Here is an 18,174-nt window from a genome sequence, read left to right as displayed (position 1 = left end):
TCATCATTGGCTGGTTTTCAGAAGCAGAGTGCCAAGCCTTTACTCCTAGGCTGTCTTCATGTGGAAGCTTCGTCTGAAACCTATTCAGCATCATAGGAACCTATAAATCTCCATTGAAAGATGGGTGGTGGCTATGCATTGGCTGGAAATTGAACCTAGTCCTCTTCTATAATTCTACTGAAATGCTAGATCTAAGCTGAAGACTCGACTTTCTGCTTCCTTGTGGCTAAAGTCCAAGAGGAAAAATGGCATATGTACATCTCTTAAATGGAGGAAAAGGAACTGGGGAGTCAGGTGGTTTAGGTCTTAGGCCTCAGCCATTGTCCACAAGCTGAGAGTGAAAGTCAAAAGCCAAAGATTCTTTACAGAGCAAGAGTCTTTGGCTTGGCTGGGACCATGGATGAGAAGAGAAAGCCTGCTCTTCTGGGTGGTGAATATGCGCACAAGTTAGACGGGAGGATGGGGCAGAATGATGTTCATTTCGGCATGTGTGGCAGCATACATTGCTGTTGTTATTGTTAGGTGCTTGATTGGGTTCTGACTCCGAGTGACCATACACAGAAGAGAACGAAATCCTGCCCAGGGCTGGGCCATCCTCACACGCATTAGTGGGCTTGAGCCCATTGTTACTGTCATTGTGTCAATCACACTTGTTGAGGGTCTTCCTTTTTAAAATATTGACTTATTTTTATCAAACATGATGTTCTTCCCCAGGGATTGGTCCCTCCTGATGTTCAAAGTACCCAAGACAGGGTCTCCCTGGCTTTCCTTCTACAAGCATTGTTGATGTGCTTCTTTGAAGACATACGGGAAACAGATGACCCACTCCCAGGGAATTGATTCCAACACATGTAAGAGGGAAGAGACCAGTTGGGAAACCCCTCTCTAGGGATTCGGGGACACCAAGAGGCTTCCCAGGTCCCTGTTCTCCAAAGAGCACTACAAGTTTTGAAAGCAAATGCTTTTAAAAACGCTAGTAACATACTTATAAAAAAATCCTAGCCATCATCCCTCCACAAGAGGATAAAAGACAGTTCAGTTAGCGATGAGGCACTCTGACGTGGAGAAGAATGACTGCCCCATTTTCGAGTTGGTTCATCCAGTTCTTTTTTTCTGCGCATTAGACACAATTCTGCTGTGAGTCCGGAGGACCTACACCATTCTATCCGGCAAATATAGTGGTCAGATAAGCATTCACCTTAAACCCTCTCTCTTCTTTAAGTTTCCATCCTTTCTCGGTCCCTGTCCTAAGACCAGAAACCACAGAGGTTGAGAAAGAATACTTCCTGTTTCTAATTCCACTGGGTTGTTTTGTTATGCAAGGGCACTAAAGAATGTTTGCTCATCACACAGCTTCTGCACTTCTTTCCACAAATCAACTCTTTTTGGTTGGCTGCTCTCACCAGGTACATGGGCTTGGGGAGAGGCAGAATGGATCCCAGCCAGAGAGCAAGCAGAGACTGAAAGGCTGGATCTTACGTGCTGAAGTGTTTAGATGCTAACATGTCAGAAGAACAGGGCTCATGTTGAATGCCCTGAAAAGTCTGTGATTAATCTGCATGTAAGCCCAACCCATAGAGACTAACTGGCTAGCCAAAACGTGGTCATCAGAGTACGCTTAATTTACACTCTATGGAAGGAGAAGACAATTCTGACTGGATTTTCCGGGAAGGGGGCCCTGATTCCATGGGAAGCCTGCTGCAGAGTTCTGTGGATCTGGCAGGGACAGGACAACCAAACCACAGTAGGCAAAGGGTGCAATTCTTGCTCCTAACAAGTGCCCTGTGAAAGGTGACGGTGACCTTTTTAAGAGGGACTGTCTATGGGCTCGTTTGGGGGTTCTTGACTAGACAAATATGCTACGTATCTGTCCAATTCGAGGCCTGGGGCTAAGTCCGTCTGACGTGGACGCCATCAACACTTTCAATTCGCAGCATTTGCGCAGTGGGGAGAATTAGAGCCTTTTACTCTGAGGAGGGCGTTGAAATCCGGGTTGGACCAGAGGACCTTCTAAGGCCGGGGTTCTCAACCTTCCTCATGCTGCGACCCTTTAATACAGTTCATGTGGTGCTGACCCTCAACCATAAAATTATTTTTGTTGTTACATCATAACTATAATTTTGCTACTGTTATGTGTCGTAATGTAAATATCTGATAAGTGGGATGTATTTTTACTGTTACAAATTGAACATAATTAAAGCATAGTGATTAATCACAAAACAGTATGTATTTATATATTGTTAAATACTTATTTCTAATGACAAATAAATGAAATTTTGTCTTGAAACATGGTGTAGCATGGGAAACACTCTTCACGTCGGTACTCTTATGTGGGTGTATCTGCATGTGGGCGGATCCACCTGGAGACAGATAGAGGAACGGTGTCTCAGTTCCTAAGACCATCAGAAATATGCTTAGGCGACCCCTGTGAGAGGGTCATTCGTCCCCCAAAGGGGTCACGACCCACAGGTTGAGAACCTCTGTTCTAAGGTCTCTTCCAACTCAAATATTTCATGACATACTTGTGTGCCATCAAGTTGATTCTGACTCTGAGTGACCTTATAGGACAGAGTAGAACTGCTCCGAGCATCTTTGTTCTCAGCTGGAATCTGGACAAGAGTAGACTGTCAGGCCCTTTCTCCTTGGAGAGGCTGGTGGGCTCGAACTACCAATGTTCCAGTCAGCAGAGAGGTGCTGAACGGCTGCACCACGAGAGCTCCTTAGTCAACACTCATAATTAAAGCCAAACTCACCGTCCTGGGGTCGGTTCCAACTCACGAGGAACCTACAGGTCAGAGTAGAACTGCCTGTGGGTTCCCAAGCCTGTCCATTTTGATGGGAACAGCAAGCTTCGTCTTTCTGTGGTGAACAGCTGGTGGATCTGGATTGCTAACCGACCAACATGTAACCCACGACGGGAGCAGACGGCTTCGTTTTCATCCCATGGAGCAGCTGAGGGGTCTGTAATACCTCCTTTGTGACTAGCAGTCTGAAGCTTACTGACAGCACCACAAGGACTCCTGGAGACAATATTCTGAAACTCACTGTCGCCGTGTCCATTCAAACTCATAGTGACTGTATAGGGCAGAGCAGAACTGCCTCAGTGGGATACTGAGACTGAAACTCTTTACAGGAGCAGAGAGCCCCAGCTTCCTCCCACAGAGGAGCTGGAAGGTGTGAAGGCCTGCCTTGTAGTTCGAAACCCACCATGTCACTCATGACACTTCCAGGGCTCCAATCGGCCTTTTAAATTCCTTTGCAGAAAACAAGGTCCGAGGCCTGTTTTCTATGATCTGTATATAAAATTAGGGACAAAGATTAAGCAATTAAAATCAGATTCCTAAGTGTGCTTGATACGATTGATGTATGGATTGTTATAAGAACTGGAGGAGCCCCCAATGAAATGATTTATAAATGAAAAAATAAAATCAGATTCCTCTTTCTGGGTTTGCAGATTCATTTTAAAATTAAAAAGCTGGTGGTGGTTTTAAAATACTGGGTGTGGAGTCACTCCAATAAAGTTGAGGGTCGAATGTGAGTTAGCTTTTTAGGTGCCTGTGTTGCAGACTATTTGTATCCTACAGCACCGGTGTCAGGGTAAATAACTAAAAAGAACTGTGTTTAATGTTCTGTTCTATTTATTTATTTATATATTTTTTCATGTTCTGTTTTTACAGAGAGAGATTTTATTCATTGTCTAGAAATCAGGGATTCCTTTTCACTAAAGGAAATGAAAGAGTGAAATACAAACACCCTTTGCCCTAGTCTCAGTCGCTAGGTGTGTGCTATTCCATATAGAAGCAACACATATCAGCAGTGCACGGTGGCGAAGGGTCATTTGCTGGCAAGACACGGTACGACTTTCTGAAGGATCTGACACATTCCCTGGGTGCTGCGGGCCACTTCTCTTACCTGAGGAGCCGGAGTTCTGCCAGCAGAGTGGGGTTTTGTTGCGCCTTCTCTGGGGTGGGCTGCGAAGCTTGCTCATGTTCTAACCGTAGCCTTTGGATCTCCTGTAAGATTTCTCTTAGGAGAGAGGAGGGCGAGAAGAACCAGGGTCAGTTACCATTAGAGATACTGCCTGCTGGATAAAGAGAGGCAGGCTCATCTTACGATGATGGTCAGAAACGACCCTCCCTGGCCAACCCACTGACTGGGGTTGCCTTTGACTGTCTGCTGCTGTGGTTGGCTCCTCTGTTACTTCCACACCATGGGCAGTCTGTACTGTGGAGTTAGAGCCACTGGGCCAAGAATTACTTCTAGCACCTCAGGGAACAAATGAGAGGTTGAAGACTGGAGCCTAGTCCGAGATGCCTCAAAAGAAAGGTTCATCGATGTCCTTCCATAAAAACTCCATAGGATGTAGGTTTTTGTGCAGCACATGGAGTGGGAACTTGAGGAAAACTGCCTTGTTGGGGGGTAATCTCTATATTAAGCAGTAAGAGCCCTGTAGTGCCCTAGTTGCAAAAACTCACCGCCTTCCAGTCGATGCCGACTCACAGGGAACCCCTAAAACCAAAAATCACACCACTGTCTTCGTCGATGCCGACTCATTGGCTAGTCACTGCAAGGTTGGCAGTTCGAACCTACCAGCTCCTCCTCGGGCAGAAGACGTGACAGTCTGCTTCCACAAAGACTGATAGTCTTGGAAGCTGTGGGCAGTCTGCCCTGCTCGGCAGTGCTGCTATGATTCGAGCGGACTCAGAGGCAGGGGCTGCTGTCGGGGCCATCAGGAGTGCAATGCTAGGGGGAGGTGCGCAACTTTAGGAGATGCACTGCTTAGCAGACATACGTGGATGTCTTTATTATTTACAATCAGACTTGGACACAACAAAGGACCTTCGCTACCAAGTGATGAGGTGCTCAGAGGGAAAATAAAGATACACGAGGATCACTTCACAAAGTGGAAAAACCCCATTCTCTCACCAAGAATGAAATTCTTTTAGCTTTTACGTATCTGAGAACCTGTTCGTTCGCAAACCCCTTTCTTTCTCTTTTAGCTTCACGTTTTCCGGTTTGACTATGGAGCTTGGAGGGAAGATGCTTTTAACAGGAGCCACTATAGTGGAGTCTGTGATGTGAATGCTGTTGGTGTGACCTCTGCCAGCGGGGGAGGCATGTCAGTCTATTATTGATGCTGAGGTCGGGCTGTGCTACATTTAGGTAGACATCAGACTGGCCACAAAGGAGATGTGACCAGGGCAGGGCAAATTGTCTCAAAGTGAGTCAGGAGCCATTAACCACAAGGTTACAAATCACTTATTCTTGTGTGTGTGTGTGGGGGGGTAGGGGGGGGATTGCTGTCAGTCTCTCATCCCATAAGAGCCATAGGACAGAACAAAGCCTCATGAGTGAAAAATGGACTGGGTGAGCAGGGGGTAATGGCTGTCCATTTCAAAGGCTGATTTACAACGGGCAGCTTCAAAAACACCCATTGGACCCAGGAGGCTAATTACCAGGAAGCCTCTCCACTTGTCAAGGGTATGATGAGGTAGTTGAATTATAATTCAGTGGGTTTCAACCCCTCCTCCCCTTCCCTCTCCTCCAACCCCTTGGTGTTCCAGGGTGGAAACCTTTCCTTAAGCGAACTCTTCCAAGGATTCCCAGTAGGTCCCACATTCAAGAGGAACCTGCTTTGATTAAAGAAAGGGCGAGCCCCTATGCTTCTAATTCTTGGACTTCAAGACACTGCTGCACACTTATTTTGTGGAATCCGTGCCACAATTCTACAAGTAAGACACTGCTATTCCCCCTATCTCCTGGGCGAGGAGAGCATGGCACAGACCAGTTAAACAACTTGCCGAGGATCGACAACAGTGTGGGTAGAGACGATCTGCATGCAGGTTGACCAGCTCGACAGCCCACATGTATCAGGCTGCCTTGGGAATTGGAAAATTTTGAGACAGAAGAGCCAATCCTGACCCTCCCAACAATTTAAAGACTTTTCAAGAGCTATCAATGTATTGTCACAAATGAATGGGATCACTCTATCTGAAGAATATCCCTTAAAAATTGTAATTTCACTTTGGAGCCCCATGTAGGTACTGAGACAGTGTGCCCTTGGACAACCTCAACATTTGTGTTCTTTGCGCCAACAGGTGTAACCTTGGCAGGCCGTGACTAATACAATTCATTTGAAGACTCGTTTGACTTCCAATAAGAACTCTGATGTGCTCCTCCAACTCTTAGAAGCATTCTCTTCTGAAGGTCATGGTTGACAGGTCTGTGAGTTTCTTAGGTAGACTGAGTCAGGGCTCAGTGCATGTGAGGAGTCCTGCTCTCTGCTTGCGCTCTGGGATCTGATTGCTGGGTTAACTTCACCCTGGAGTCTAAGGATCCCATAAAGTGAGTTTTCAGGGTGGAGGACCGAGACCTTCAGAAGCTTCTCAGATGTGCCCGTGGGGTCTTGGCTGCCATCTCTGAGAGGTGAGTTCATCATGGACTAACTGCTCACCAGGACGGGCTGGGAACCCTCAGAGCCACAAAGGAACTCAGAGAGAGGCGGGAGGACGGGCTGGGAACCCTCAGAGCCACAAAGGAACTCAGAGAGAGGCGGGAGCTCTCTTTCTGTCATTGCTTCCCATCTCATTTTCTTTTTATGCTTGCTCTGGTCCTAAAAGTGAGCATTGAGAATGTGCAAATGCACACGGTGCCAGAAAGCAGAATGAATGCTACCACAGCACAGCTAAGGCTGCCGAGTCACCCACGGCCTTTCCTCTCTGTCCTGTAGTGTAAATAGACCTACGTGGAAGCAACAATTCCCGAGATATTTCCTTTAAAACAGAGTCTAGATTTCCCCCAGGGGCCCGACCCCATAACTGAGTGGAAGCAGAGGATTGGGGAGGACAACAAGGCTCTCTGGAGAGACAGAGTAGAGAAATATTGTGACCAAGATGAGATACTTGTACGCTTTCACTTTTAGTCTTCTCCTGAGAAATGACACAGGAGAGATGCTGAAACCTGTGGAAACTCAGGCCAAATGTATTTGCTTTTCCTGTTACTGTAAAATGGCTTTGGCCTTGACTGTCTATTCCTTCTTCTCTACCTCTAACCTCTCACTTTACATTTCATGCCAGGACAGATGGATAGAAAGAAAGAAAGAGGGACAGAGTATAAGGAAGAGAGGGCAGTTGGCAACATCTGAATGATGTGAACATGATTATTTTCTGGGTTTAAAAAGCCTGTCTACAGGTCATTAATAATTTCAGATAACAGTTGCTATCAAGTCAATTCTGACTCCTGCAGATCCCACTGTGTCAGCGCATCATCCTGCTCTGTGGGGTTTTCAATCTACTTTTTGCAAAAGTAGATCCCCAAATCTTTCTTCAGAGGCACCTCTGGCTGGATTTGAACATTCAACCTTTTGGTTAATACACAAACATGCTTACCAGTTGTATCACCTGGGGGCAAGGATTGTCCCCTCTGACATTAAAGGCTGCCAGGTCTTACCTGTTCTTGTTTTCTAGTTCTGCAATCAGCTGCCTTTGTTGCTTATTTGCATCAATGGTGAAGGAGATGTCAGGAGCGTTTCTCTGCTGACTCGGCTGCTGTAAAATACGTAGTTTACATTATTAATATTGGGGAAGGTGAGTCTACCTGTACTTCAGAAGACAAGTACCACGTGCTTGCGATGCAGACCAGAGCAAGAAAACTCCCTTCCACACAACATACAACCATGTTTCCCCTTCCCTCCAAAGGTTGACCATTTCTACAGATATGATGCACAGATTTACAATGGAAAACAGACAGAATTCCCCGCCAGGCACATACGTGGAGCACAGGGAACATGGTTTTCTCAAGATCTGATATGAAGTCCTGGGGAAGCTATTTAGTTCTTGCCCTACCAGCCTGATGGAATTAATCTCTTCCCTATAGCCAGGTTTGAAAAACATTTTTCCCCCCTGTGGACATATGCCTTACCACAGGATTACTACTTAGTCAATGTACTGTATAATTTAAAATATCCTAGGTCATTAGGTGAGGTTAAATAAGATTTTTTTCTTTTTTATTGGTTAATTTATTTTTGTGCATATCTTTATTACTATTTCTTTATTCATTTCACATTGATATGGATAGATACATAGTGTCATGAATACAAACATTTAAAAAAATCCTGCCATCATGTTTAGGTCAATTTAATAGCCTCCCTGTCTGGTTTAGGAGGCTGCAAATCTTTGTGGGACCAGAGAGCCTCCTCTTTCTCCATACACACATACACATTTTCTTCTTCTACCTCCACACCACACTACCTCATTCTTCTGAGTCATGTAGCCAACTGCAACAACTGGGGTGCACTTAAGGGTAAGCGGCAGAGAATTGCTGCAAACTGACAGAAAACTTTAAAAAATATCAAAACGTGAAATTGTTGTTTCCTGTCATCTTCTCCGTCTAGGTCGACGAGCTGCAGAAGGGGCTGTTTAGTCCATCTACTCTTCTCTGAAGTATTCTCGGCTCTTTCTCTCACATCGCACCGAGTGGCAGCTTCGGCAGCTTCGGCGGACTCCAATCATGTTCCTTTTCAATGTTCCTTGCTTTGGGGAATAAAAGGAAACCTGAAGAGGCAAGACCAGTCTGTGGAGTATGTGGGTCAGGCTTCTCAAGGAAATTCTTAGGACAAACCTACGAGGGAGCAGCGTAGTGAGAACTGAGAACAAAACAAAACAGTCCTTAGCACAGTTTTCCTGGCTGTTGCCTCGTCAGCGAGGTTTTCAGGTTTCTTCCTAATGAGCCCCTGTGATCATCTTGCGTCTTTCCACAAAATGGATGACGATACTCTGTTGGTAAGAACCTTGTGAGTTGGCCTCTCTGCCTGAACTTACGTGGCCCAGCGGAAGCCACTGTTTGGATTAGACTTTTTCTTTTTTCTCCTGGCATTCCAACAAGATCGGACAAGAGCATTACTGAGAGAACTTGTCTGCCGTCAGTCACGGATTGCAGAGACGTGTTTACATATCTTTTGTTTACCATAAACCTATGTAGGAACTAGAACCCTTGTGGCAATGCTATCTTTGTTTCCCTTTACATATGCAATCATATCTTTCTCCAGTCTTCAGTCATATATTAACTATGATAATAAATTATAGCATAACTACATATGTCTATATTATCTCACTCTATATATATTATGTGTACTGGTCCTTGTTTTACAAAAATTTGGCCAGATTTGGAATACTTCTCTTTGTTTAGTCCTTCTTTGTTTAGTCAATGAACCATCCTTCAAGTGAATTTTGTTTTTAAAACACATGCAAAAAGTTACATTCTATCAAAGAAAGCTAAGCTATTAAATATGACCATTCTTGCCTATGTCTGAAACAAAACGAACTCTGCCGCTGAGTCAACTCCAACTATAGGATGGAGGAGAACTGCCCCTGTGGGTTTGCAAGACTAACTCTTCATGGGGGTGTAGAAAGCCTCATTTTTCTTCCTCAGAGTGGCTGCTGGTTTCGAACTGCTGACACAGCCCAAGGCATAAGCACATGGAGAAATACCGTCTGCTCTCTCATGTTCTGGAGCCTGATTGTAGGAAAAGTCAGGCTTCGTAATGGCCTGGTTTTAATGAGTGGTAGTGGTGCTAGTGTTAAAAATTCTACTACCTTGTAATTCAATTTTCCCATGAACTTTTGGAAGCTTTTCTGTGACTTTTAATCAGCAGTTCGTTTAATCAAGAAATGCTTTATGATGTTATTGAAGAACTTTGAGCTCCTATGTATTAGATCTTAAGAGACTCAGAAGCCCTTGAGGTAGAGTGTGTTCCAAGCGGGACTATTAACTGCAACATGAGCAGTTTGAAACGTACAGTGACCCCTTGAGAGAAAGATCAGACTCTCTGCTCCTGTGAAGACGTACAGGCTCCAAACTCACAGGGGCAGTTCTACTGTGCGCTATAGAATCCCCAAGAGTCGGGATCCACTTGATGGCGGGAGGTGAGCTGTCTTTGCCTGGCATGTAGCGATATCAGCTTTGACCTGTGATCCAGGACTCGCTTCTGATTACATGTTATCAAGTCCATTTGGACTCATTGCAACCCATGGGACGGGACTGCTCCTTCCAGTGTTCTTGGCTGTCACCTTGCAGGGAGCACATTTTCAGGCCTTTTCTCCATGAAGTTGTTGGTGAGTTTGTACTACTAGCATGTAGGTTAGCAGAGGAGTGTTTAGTTGGCTGCGCTACCAGGACACATGTTATCACGCATACACCGATGGACTGAGAAGCAGTAGAAACGTATTCAATCCAGTTGTGGCTTGGAATCCTTGCTTTGTTCTTGATTTCAATTGATCAGAAAGAATGCAGATAAATCGGGTACTGGACTGGCTCTGCAATGCTGTAGCAATATCTCGCAAGCCGTGTTTTACGTCAGAATGACAGCTGAAAAGTGAAATGAAGAACAAAAGGGAGCAGCCTCAGGGCCAGACAGGTTTTCAAGCTCGTAGGCCATTTGGTAACACGTGTGCACCTGGGATGTTAAGAAAGGTGGACAATATGGAAATAAAAGACAAGGTATGTGTTTTAATCAAAGTTTACCTCTGGCATGAAAGTTGAAATTTTATATGGTGTTTATGTGCCTTCAAATATTATTTCTCTTTTGATTTTTGTTCAAGCACTAGATAAAAAAAATAATAATGAAAAAAACAACAACAAACAATCTCAGGCCACAGATCGTACAAAAATGGGCTCCCTTTGACCTCAAGGAGTTTGTGGACCCAAGGGCTTAAGAATCTATTGAGTCTGTTTTGTGTTTTCATCAATCGACAGTGGACAACCCCGTGAGAAAATCAACACCAACTCATAAAATATTAAGAAACTGTGTATTTTGTGGTCGAGTAAAAATATACAGACACTAGATTGGTTTTAAAAATTAGGCCTAAGGATGTTAAAGATGTCAATAAACCCAATAGGTTTAAACTGGTGGGTTAGTTTCCCATAAAAGGTCTTCATGGGAGCAAGATCAAGAGGGAGTAGGGCTAGTGGGAGCTTTGAATGTGGAGAAGAGAAAAGATGCCAACGCACATTAAGTGCGGGGAAAGGTAGAAACGGAATCTGAAGACAAAGGAGAAACATCACTTGCCAGTCCTTTCGGCGTGTCAGATAATATCCTTTACAGGCGTAATTGTGCAATTGTGGAGATGACTTTAATTCAGTGGTTCTCAACCTTCCTAAAGCCGCGGCCCTTTAATACCGTTCCTCATGTTGTGGTGACCCCCAACCATAAAATTATTCTCATTGCTACTTCATAACTGCAATTTTGCTACTGTTTGAATTGGGTGACCCCTATGAAAGGGTCGTTCGATCTCCAAAGGGGTCATGACCCACAGGTTGAGAACCACTGCTGTAATCGATGACCTAGATGATGGCAAAGCCACTGAGCGTGAGCAAGTTGGATTTTCCCAGGGTTATGGACGAAGACAAGTTCACCACTCGACATGTGGATGGAATCCCCATGTCCTCCCCAGCCTGGAATGCCGGCCGTTTGTGGGCGGGGCCACAGGGACTAAGGCACTCCGTTTTATGTAGTCATGTCTCCATTTTTGACCTTTAGAAAATCCCAAATTATATCCAAATATGACTTAGGACACCTTAAAATGATGAGCTTTGGAGATTTGTGATATTCTTTCAAAGCCTTGATCTGCCTTCCTGACTAAACCCTGTTGACCCATTTGATCTATTAGAATTTCCACCGAATCGATTGCTTCTTCTGTTAGTCTCATATGCAGTGTTTCAGCCCCACGTCTTTAACATGAGGTCATTGTTCTGTTCTCATCCGGGCCCATAGGCTCCTTTAAATTGATGGAGTCCTTCAGTCTTCCCTCCAGTACGTTTAAGATTCAGCCCCTGTTACATAACAGGTACTGCAGCAGGTATCGTATCCAAAGACATGTTTCTTGCTACCAATGCTTTTTAGACCAGTAGAATTGGCACAATCACCGGTCATGGGTCAGGCTGTGAAATGTGGAAGAGCCGGAACTCGACAGGACTACCTGCTTTTTTGGGGTCTTGCAAGCTTCCACCTTTCATAGGGTGCAGTCTTTCCACTTTGCTTTGCAAATCGTTGCGTTTTCCTTCTCGGACTCTCATGGGTTCTACTGTACATGGTTCGACAGGCACCCATAGGAAATGGTTAAATCATTCAGGTAACCCATGAGGGATAAGAAAAACTTCAAACTCATAAAGACCCTCCAGGACAGGGTAAAACGGCCCTCTGTGACTTTCCACGACCGTCGCTCTTTACCGGAGTAGAAAGTCCCGCTGAGGAACTGCTGAAAGCCCAACACAGAACCCTCTCTCCTCTGCCACCAGGGCTTCTTGCCTCGGGAGCTCCTGGTGAGGGTTGATGGGGAGGAGAGACGTAGTGAGTCGGACATGGGGCTGAGTCCCGCAGGTGCAGTGGTTAAAGAGAAAGCCTGGGCTTTCTCCTGTAGACAGTGGCAGTCTCAGAGACACACAGTGGGTCTCTAGGAGTCGGCACTGGACCGCTGGCAGTGAGTTTGGTTTGGCGAGGATGGACAATTCCTGTGAGGAGATGGGATGTTATAGGAAATAAAATCATGAGCAGGAGAACATTGAGCAGCCATATCGAGAGATTTGCATCAAAACGACAAAGGGATGGCTCCAAGGCGATGATCTCTCCATTTCTTCTCTAATTAGGTGATATTGTATTAATTATGATGTATCGAGTTCAGAACACAATTCTTAATGTGTTATTATAAAGAGATTTACAGAAGTATTCACATTAATGTGGGGGTAGCATTTTTCCTGTGGTGGGGTCACAGAGGTTGATGTAATTAAGCAAGAAACAACAGTAAGTTATGACCTTGAGAATGAGATGGAAGCAGAGATTGGAGAGGTGAATGTACATATAAATAATACCATGAGCCCGGAGATTGAGAATACGCACCCGGGCTCACAGACTCCGATGCCCAAAGGGGCCAGTGAGGGAATCTAAGGGACTGAGAGGTGTCCGTGTGGGCGCGCTGCTGCTTGTGGCCAGGTGAAATGAGGTCCTGGTCTTGTTCGGATTTCAAGGAAGTGGGAAATCCAGAGTTCTGAAGAAATCAACTGATTTGAAAATGCTGAGAGTTAATGAAAAAAATATACTGGTGGAGACCACAGACGATTTTCAGGGGGACGGATTTGGTTTGTAGGCTGCAATTTTGTGATCTCTGGTGGATGCAGCACGGCCCTAAAAAGGACTGTCTGACTTTCATAACAAGTAGAATGGTGAGTATGAGAATGGTGGCGATTCCCACGTCAAGACGAGGGCACTGAACTCAGAAGGTAGTGCTTTCCATTGGCCCAGAGGTTCCCAAACTCATCTGACACCCTGCCCCCCTTTCAGAAAAAGAATGACTCAGCGTCCCCCTGCAATTAAAAACTTGTGGATACAATAAAGGTCCAAAGTGTACATGTCTGTTTCAGCAGCCCCCAGACCCTGAATCCTCGCAGTCCCCCCAAGGAAACAATGCGTTCGAGTACAGAGAGCTGGAGCCCAAATTCACAAAGTTGCACTGCTACTCAAGACCCTCAATACGACGGACGCACTGACAGAGTGGCTGCGACAGCGGGCTCAAACCCAGCAATGCGCACAAGGACGGGTTGTAAGGCAATGCTTTGTTTTGTTGTACAAGAGTCTCTGTGAGTCAGCACGACTTGACTGCCCCCAACAACAATGGCATGTCTCACTACACCACGCAACTGTTGGGTGCAGAGGTACATGCGTAGATCAGGACCGGACAATGGAGAAAGGAGGTTTTCTCAATAATGTTGTCTTGACTCTCTCTTCAGATGACCCCTAAGGGGATCTCTTCTCCCACCCAGACTGCCAGCTGGCTTGAACTTAATTTTCTGTCAGGCTGTTGATCTTTAGGACATTCAAAGCTTCACACATTTCAATTATATCTGTTTCCCTGGGTCAGAATTAGGGGCCAGAAAATGCACTTTGAGGCTCCTCTGCTTCCTTCCTCTTCTGATCATGGTGGTGGTGGTTGGGGGTGGTGGGGCTGCTGCTGCCAGGTCCTCTCATGCTGGTTCTGACTCACAGTGACCCTATGTGCGACACAATGAAACACTGCCTGGTCCCGTGCCACCTTCACAATTGTTGTTATATTTGAGCCCATCGATGGAGCTGCAGTGTCAATCCACCCTGTGGAAGGGCCTCCTCTGCTATGCTGCTCTGTCACTTTGCCAAACATGATGTCTTTCTCCAGGGACTGGAGAAAGAAGGACATAAGGGTGGTAGCTAAGAATCATGGGAGTATCTAGCAATGTCCCAGTCCCTAGTCTTAGCTGCGACAAGATTCCCATCTGAGATCATTGCTTAAGTGCTGTGCAGGAAGGGCTGATTAACTCAGGTGAAAGGGGAAGACCAGTTTTTCACTTGCTCTCCTGATGCCCATTGCCCATTATTAAGCACATATCACTTCTCCCCCCACTCCCCAATTTAGTACAGGTGAATTCTGAATCAGGATGTGAAGTTGATTGTTTTTGTTTTAATGAAAGCAACAAATTTGAGCCCTATAGGACCAGTGGTGCGAGTGGCAAAACAGGGAGGGTAAAGGGAGAATGGGTAGGAAAGAGGGAACCGATTACAAGGAACTGTGTGTGACCTCCTCCCTGGGGGATAGACAACCGAAAAGTGGGTGAAGGGAGACGTCGGACAGGGCAAGATATGACAAAATACCCATTTATAAACTATCAAGGGCTGATGAGGGAGGGGGGAGCGGGGAGGGAGGGGAAAAATGAGGACCTAAAGTTGGGGGTTTAAGTGGAGAGAAAATGTTTTGAGAAACGATGTACAAATGCGCTTTGCACAATTGATGTGTGTATGGAATGGGATAACAGTTGTATGAGCCCCTAATAAAATGTTAAAAATAAATAAATAAAGCAACAAATTAAGAGAGTTTTCATCTTTGTTGTCATTAGTAACATAAGTGTTACTTAAAACCCTTCTGCCTTAAACCTAGTGTATTCCTGAAATATACCTGCTTCAGACCCTTTAAGGAGTCCTTGTACTTCTTATGACTTTCTTGAGGACGACATCTCTGTCGATGGCCGAGGAGCTGGAGGTGGTGGCCATGATCAGGGCTGCCAAGACGGAAAATGTGCACCTGCTGTTTGTTCTTATAATTCCTGAAAACTTTGAAGATTGTATTTCAGGGCATGGGGCTGACATCATTCTGACAGAGCCGCTGACGATGGAGAAGGTGAAGATTCTGGTCAATTACTGGAAAATGTGCTTCTTGAAAACAGTTGGGGATGCGGCTTCAGCACGGCCAGGAGAACCGGCGTTGCCCCCTCGGAGGCCCTGCAGTGAACAGCGAGAACGTTGCTCTCCCAGGCTGGATGCGCCCTCTGAATCGGCAGGTGACGTCAGGCTCCACTCAAGAAAGTGCTGTAGGGTTAGGCATTGAGTTGCTAACTGCAGAGTCAGTAGTTCAAACCTACCAGCCACTTCTTGGGAGAAAGATGAGGCTGTCTGGTCTTGGTAAGATTTATAGCACCCGAAATTCTATTTAGGATCACCATCAGTTGGGATTGACTTTATAGTGGTGGGCAGTGTTGGGGTTTTTATTGTTGTTCAGGCGTATTAAAGGAACCCTACCTAGTTACCAGCCTCTTTCTCAGGTTCTCACATGGGGATGGGCCTGGTAAAGGGGCATGTGCACCTCCCACTGGATCACAGTGTCACGTGACTCTGGATGGTGGAGTTCTTCAAGTCTGCTATTTTCAGACTGGGAACACATCACTAACATACCACAAATAAATAAATGGACACAACAACAATAAACTAGCACAGATTGTGCAGGTAACTATCGTCATCTACAATCATCACAATGAACTTGACATATGAGATGCCAATAGATGGATGCTCTCATTCAAACTACTTACAGACGAGGAAGACTCTGCTGCCAGCCTTGCAGCATACCTGGCGATCAGCCTGTGTTCTTCATCAAGTCTGTTCGAGCCATCAAGCATACTATGGAGAACAAAGCCAGAAGGAGGCTGTTAGACAACTGAGAACGATGGGAGCATTTATCTCTCAGCAGAGGTTTCGCCACTTCCATTTATTGATGCAAACACTTGAAAGCTATGCAGAATAGATTCCGATATGGGTTCATGACATGATCTAACATGTGGTCAGGTGGCCACAAATAGATCTTGTCTTCCATCATTCAAATGTGCTACTAAGAAAATGCCCAACAAGAGGGACATTCCTGATCACCATTTATTTCTGAACAAAGAATGATCTCATGCATTTAACTGCATTGCCTCTAGCAGTTTTATTTTCTTATTACACGTGCAATACATGTCCTAAAGAATCATGTTGGAACACATGGAGGATCAAGAAGGAAACAGTCTTTTAAAAAAGCAACAACACAAAACCGCCTTTAGCGAGCTCTGCCTCCTGGTATTCACAGGTTTATGCAATAGCTTCCCTTTGAGTGTGGGCTGGATCTGGATGTCTGTCAGTTGAAAATGGGAGGATTTCCTAAATTAGGTTACAGAAGGACCCTGGTTACCATCTTGAGCCCTCAATCTATCTTGATGCTCTGGGGTCACTTGTCCTGGGGGAAGTTAGCTGTCATGTCATAAAGCAACCCTGTGAAGAGGTTCATGAGACAAGATGGCTACGCACAGGAGTGGAATTATACTAGTGGCTCCCCATGACATTGGTGGGGATGAACTGTTTAGTGTCTCCTCTAGATTTATAAGAACTATTTATTCTAGCACAAGGATGTCTTGAGTCTAAAATTGAATGCCAATAGGAGAGTTGTTACCCCTCTCATGCATCAGAGAATGTCCTTCTCTAATGGCCTTCTGTTCACCAAGTTCCCTTGTCATTTCCTGTGAGTTGCTCCAGTCACACCAATACCGTTACCCAAATAAGTGGTCAGAATTTGGCTTACCACTTATTATCTACATATCAGGTCAGAATCAAGGTTCGAAAGCAGCTCCTCTCATTCCCGAACATACTTATAGCCCCTGCACTAGCCTGTACACTTCAACATGTTCCTGGAAAAGAAAGATGCTCAGGATTGCACATTAAAATGACACAATCTTATGCCAATAATAAGATGGTTAGAATTCGCCGTTGCTAAGGTTTGAATCCATAGAAAGCCACATACATTTACATTATTGATAGGTACATTTACATGTAATTTAAAACATGCAACCTACATCATCTTTTGTTCTCAATTTGAAAGCAGGAAGATGAGTGAACGTCACTAGATTGTTCCAGTCCATGAGCTACCTTGGATTCAGTCACTCTTCCCTGGGTGGTTGATTTCCATGACGGAAACATTTTTCTGGCATCTGACAGAACACTACTGTCTCCATGATCTTTGCTCTAGTATTCACCCTTCCTATGCTTACAGCATATCTTTTCTTAGCATGTGTCTTTCCACACGAGATCGAGCTATTTCCTTCTATGATAAATCTGAGGAATATTCCTGAGGTTTTCCTTTGGGCAGTCACTCCTCCACCTTCACTCTCCTTTCACCCACATGAGAAACTGCACAGAAAAAGCTAGCATGATGCTTGGAACACACTAACATGCTAGAAAAGATTAGTCAATGGAATATTATTTTGACACCAAAGTAAACCATTTTGATTTACTAATGATTTTTGTGTCCTTCAAAATACCATCTACCATCCAACAGTTATCTAGAACTAGGCATCTCCAACTTTTAAGTGCACACATTGTCCCTCGCAGCCTTGTGGAAATGCTGTCTGTGGTTTTGCAGAGGGAAGGTCAAGTGGACTGGGGAGGTGAGGGGTCTGAGAATTTAATTTCTAATAATGTTCCAGGAGTTATTGAAACTTCTTCCCAAGGACCACACAGAACAGCATGGGAAGATCTTGAAAAAATTAAACAGAAAACCCAGACTTATGGAAGAAATCCTAAATGTGCATCAAGGGTAATGTAACAAAGAGGAATTGCTGAAACCCTGGTGGGGACTGAGCATGATAGTGGGACAGGAGAAAAGTCAAGGGAAATAGAGGAAAGAGCTGGGAGGCAAAGGGCATTTATGGAGATCTAGATAAAGTCATGTACATATGCAAATATATTTATATATGAGGATGGAGAAATAGATCTATGTGCCTACATTTATAGGTTTAGCATAAAGGTAGCAGAAGGACATTGGGCCTCCACTCAAGTACTCCCTCAATGCAAGAATA

At 44.9% G+C, this 18,174-nt stretch overlaps 1 protein-coding gene across 11 annotated transcripts in view; it reads right to left on the bottom strand.

Moving 5' to 3' along the window:
• The window catches only part of DTNA (dystrobrevin alpha), a 373,548-nt gene that overhangs the window by 38,654 nt on the left and 316,720 nt on the right, over nucleotides 1–18,174 (bottom strand). For all 11 annotated transcript variants that reach the window (XM_045296183.1, XM_045296186.1, XM_004702946.2 and 8 more), the window contains 3 exons: nucleotides 15,883–15,970; nucleotides 7,450–7,547; nucleotides 3,913–4,026 (listed from right to left, as the gene is read on the bottom strand). In XM_045296183.1, coding sequence (XP_045152118.1) covers nucleotides 3,913–4,026; nucleotides 7,450–7,547; nucleotides 15,883–15,970 — 300 coding nt within the window. The remainder of the gene's footprint in view (nucleotides 1–3,912; nucleotides 4,027–7,449; nucleotides 7,548–15,882; nucleotides 15,971–18,174) is intronic.

This window comes from Echinops telfairi, unplaced genomic scaffold, assembly GCF_000313985.2.
Source record: "Echinops telfairi isolate 266 unplaced genomic scaffold, ASM31398v2 ScPeMD7_7400;HRSCAF=8409, whole genome shotgun sequence".
NCBI lineage: Eukaryota > Metazoa > Chordata > Mammalia > Afrosoricida > Tenrecidae > Echinops > Echinops telfairi.
Note: the sequence above shows the minus strand (reverse complement) of the source record. Positions and strands in the feature narration are given on the sequence as shown.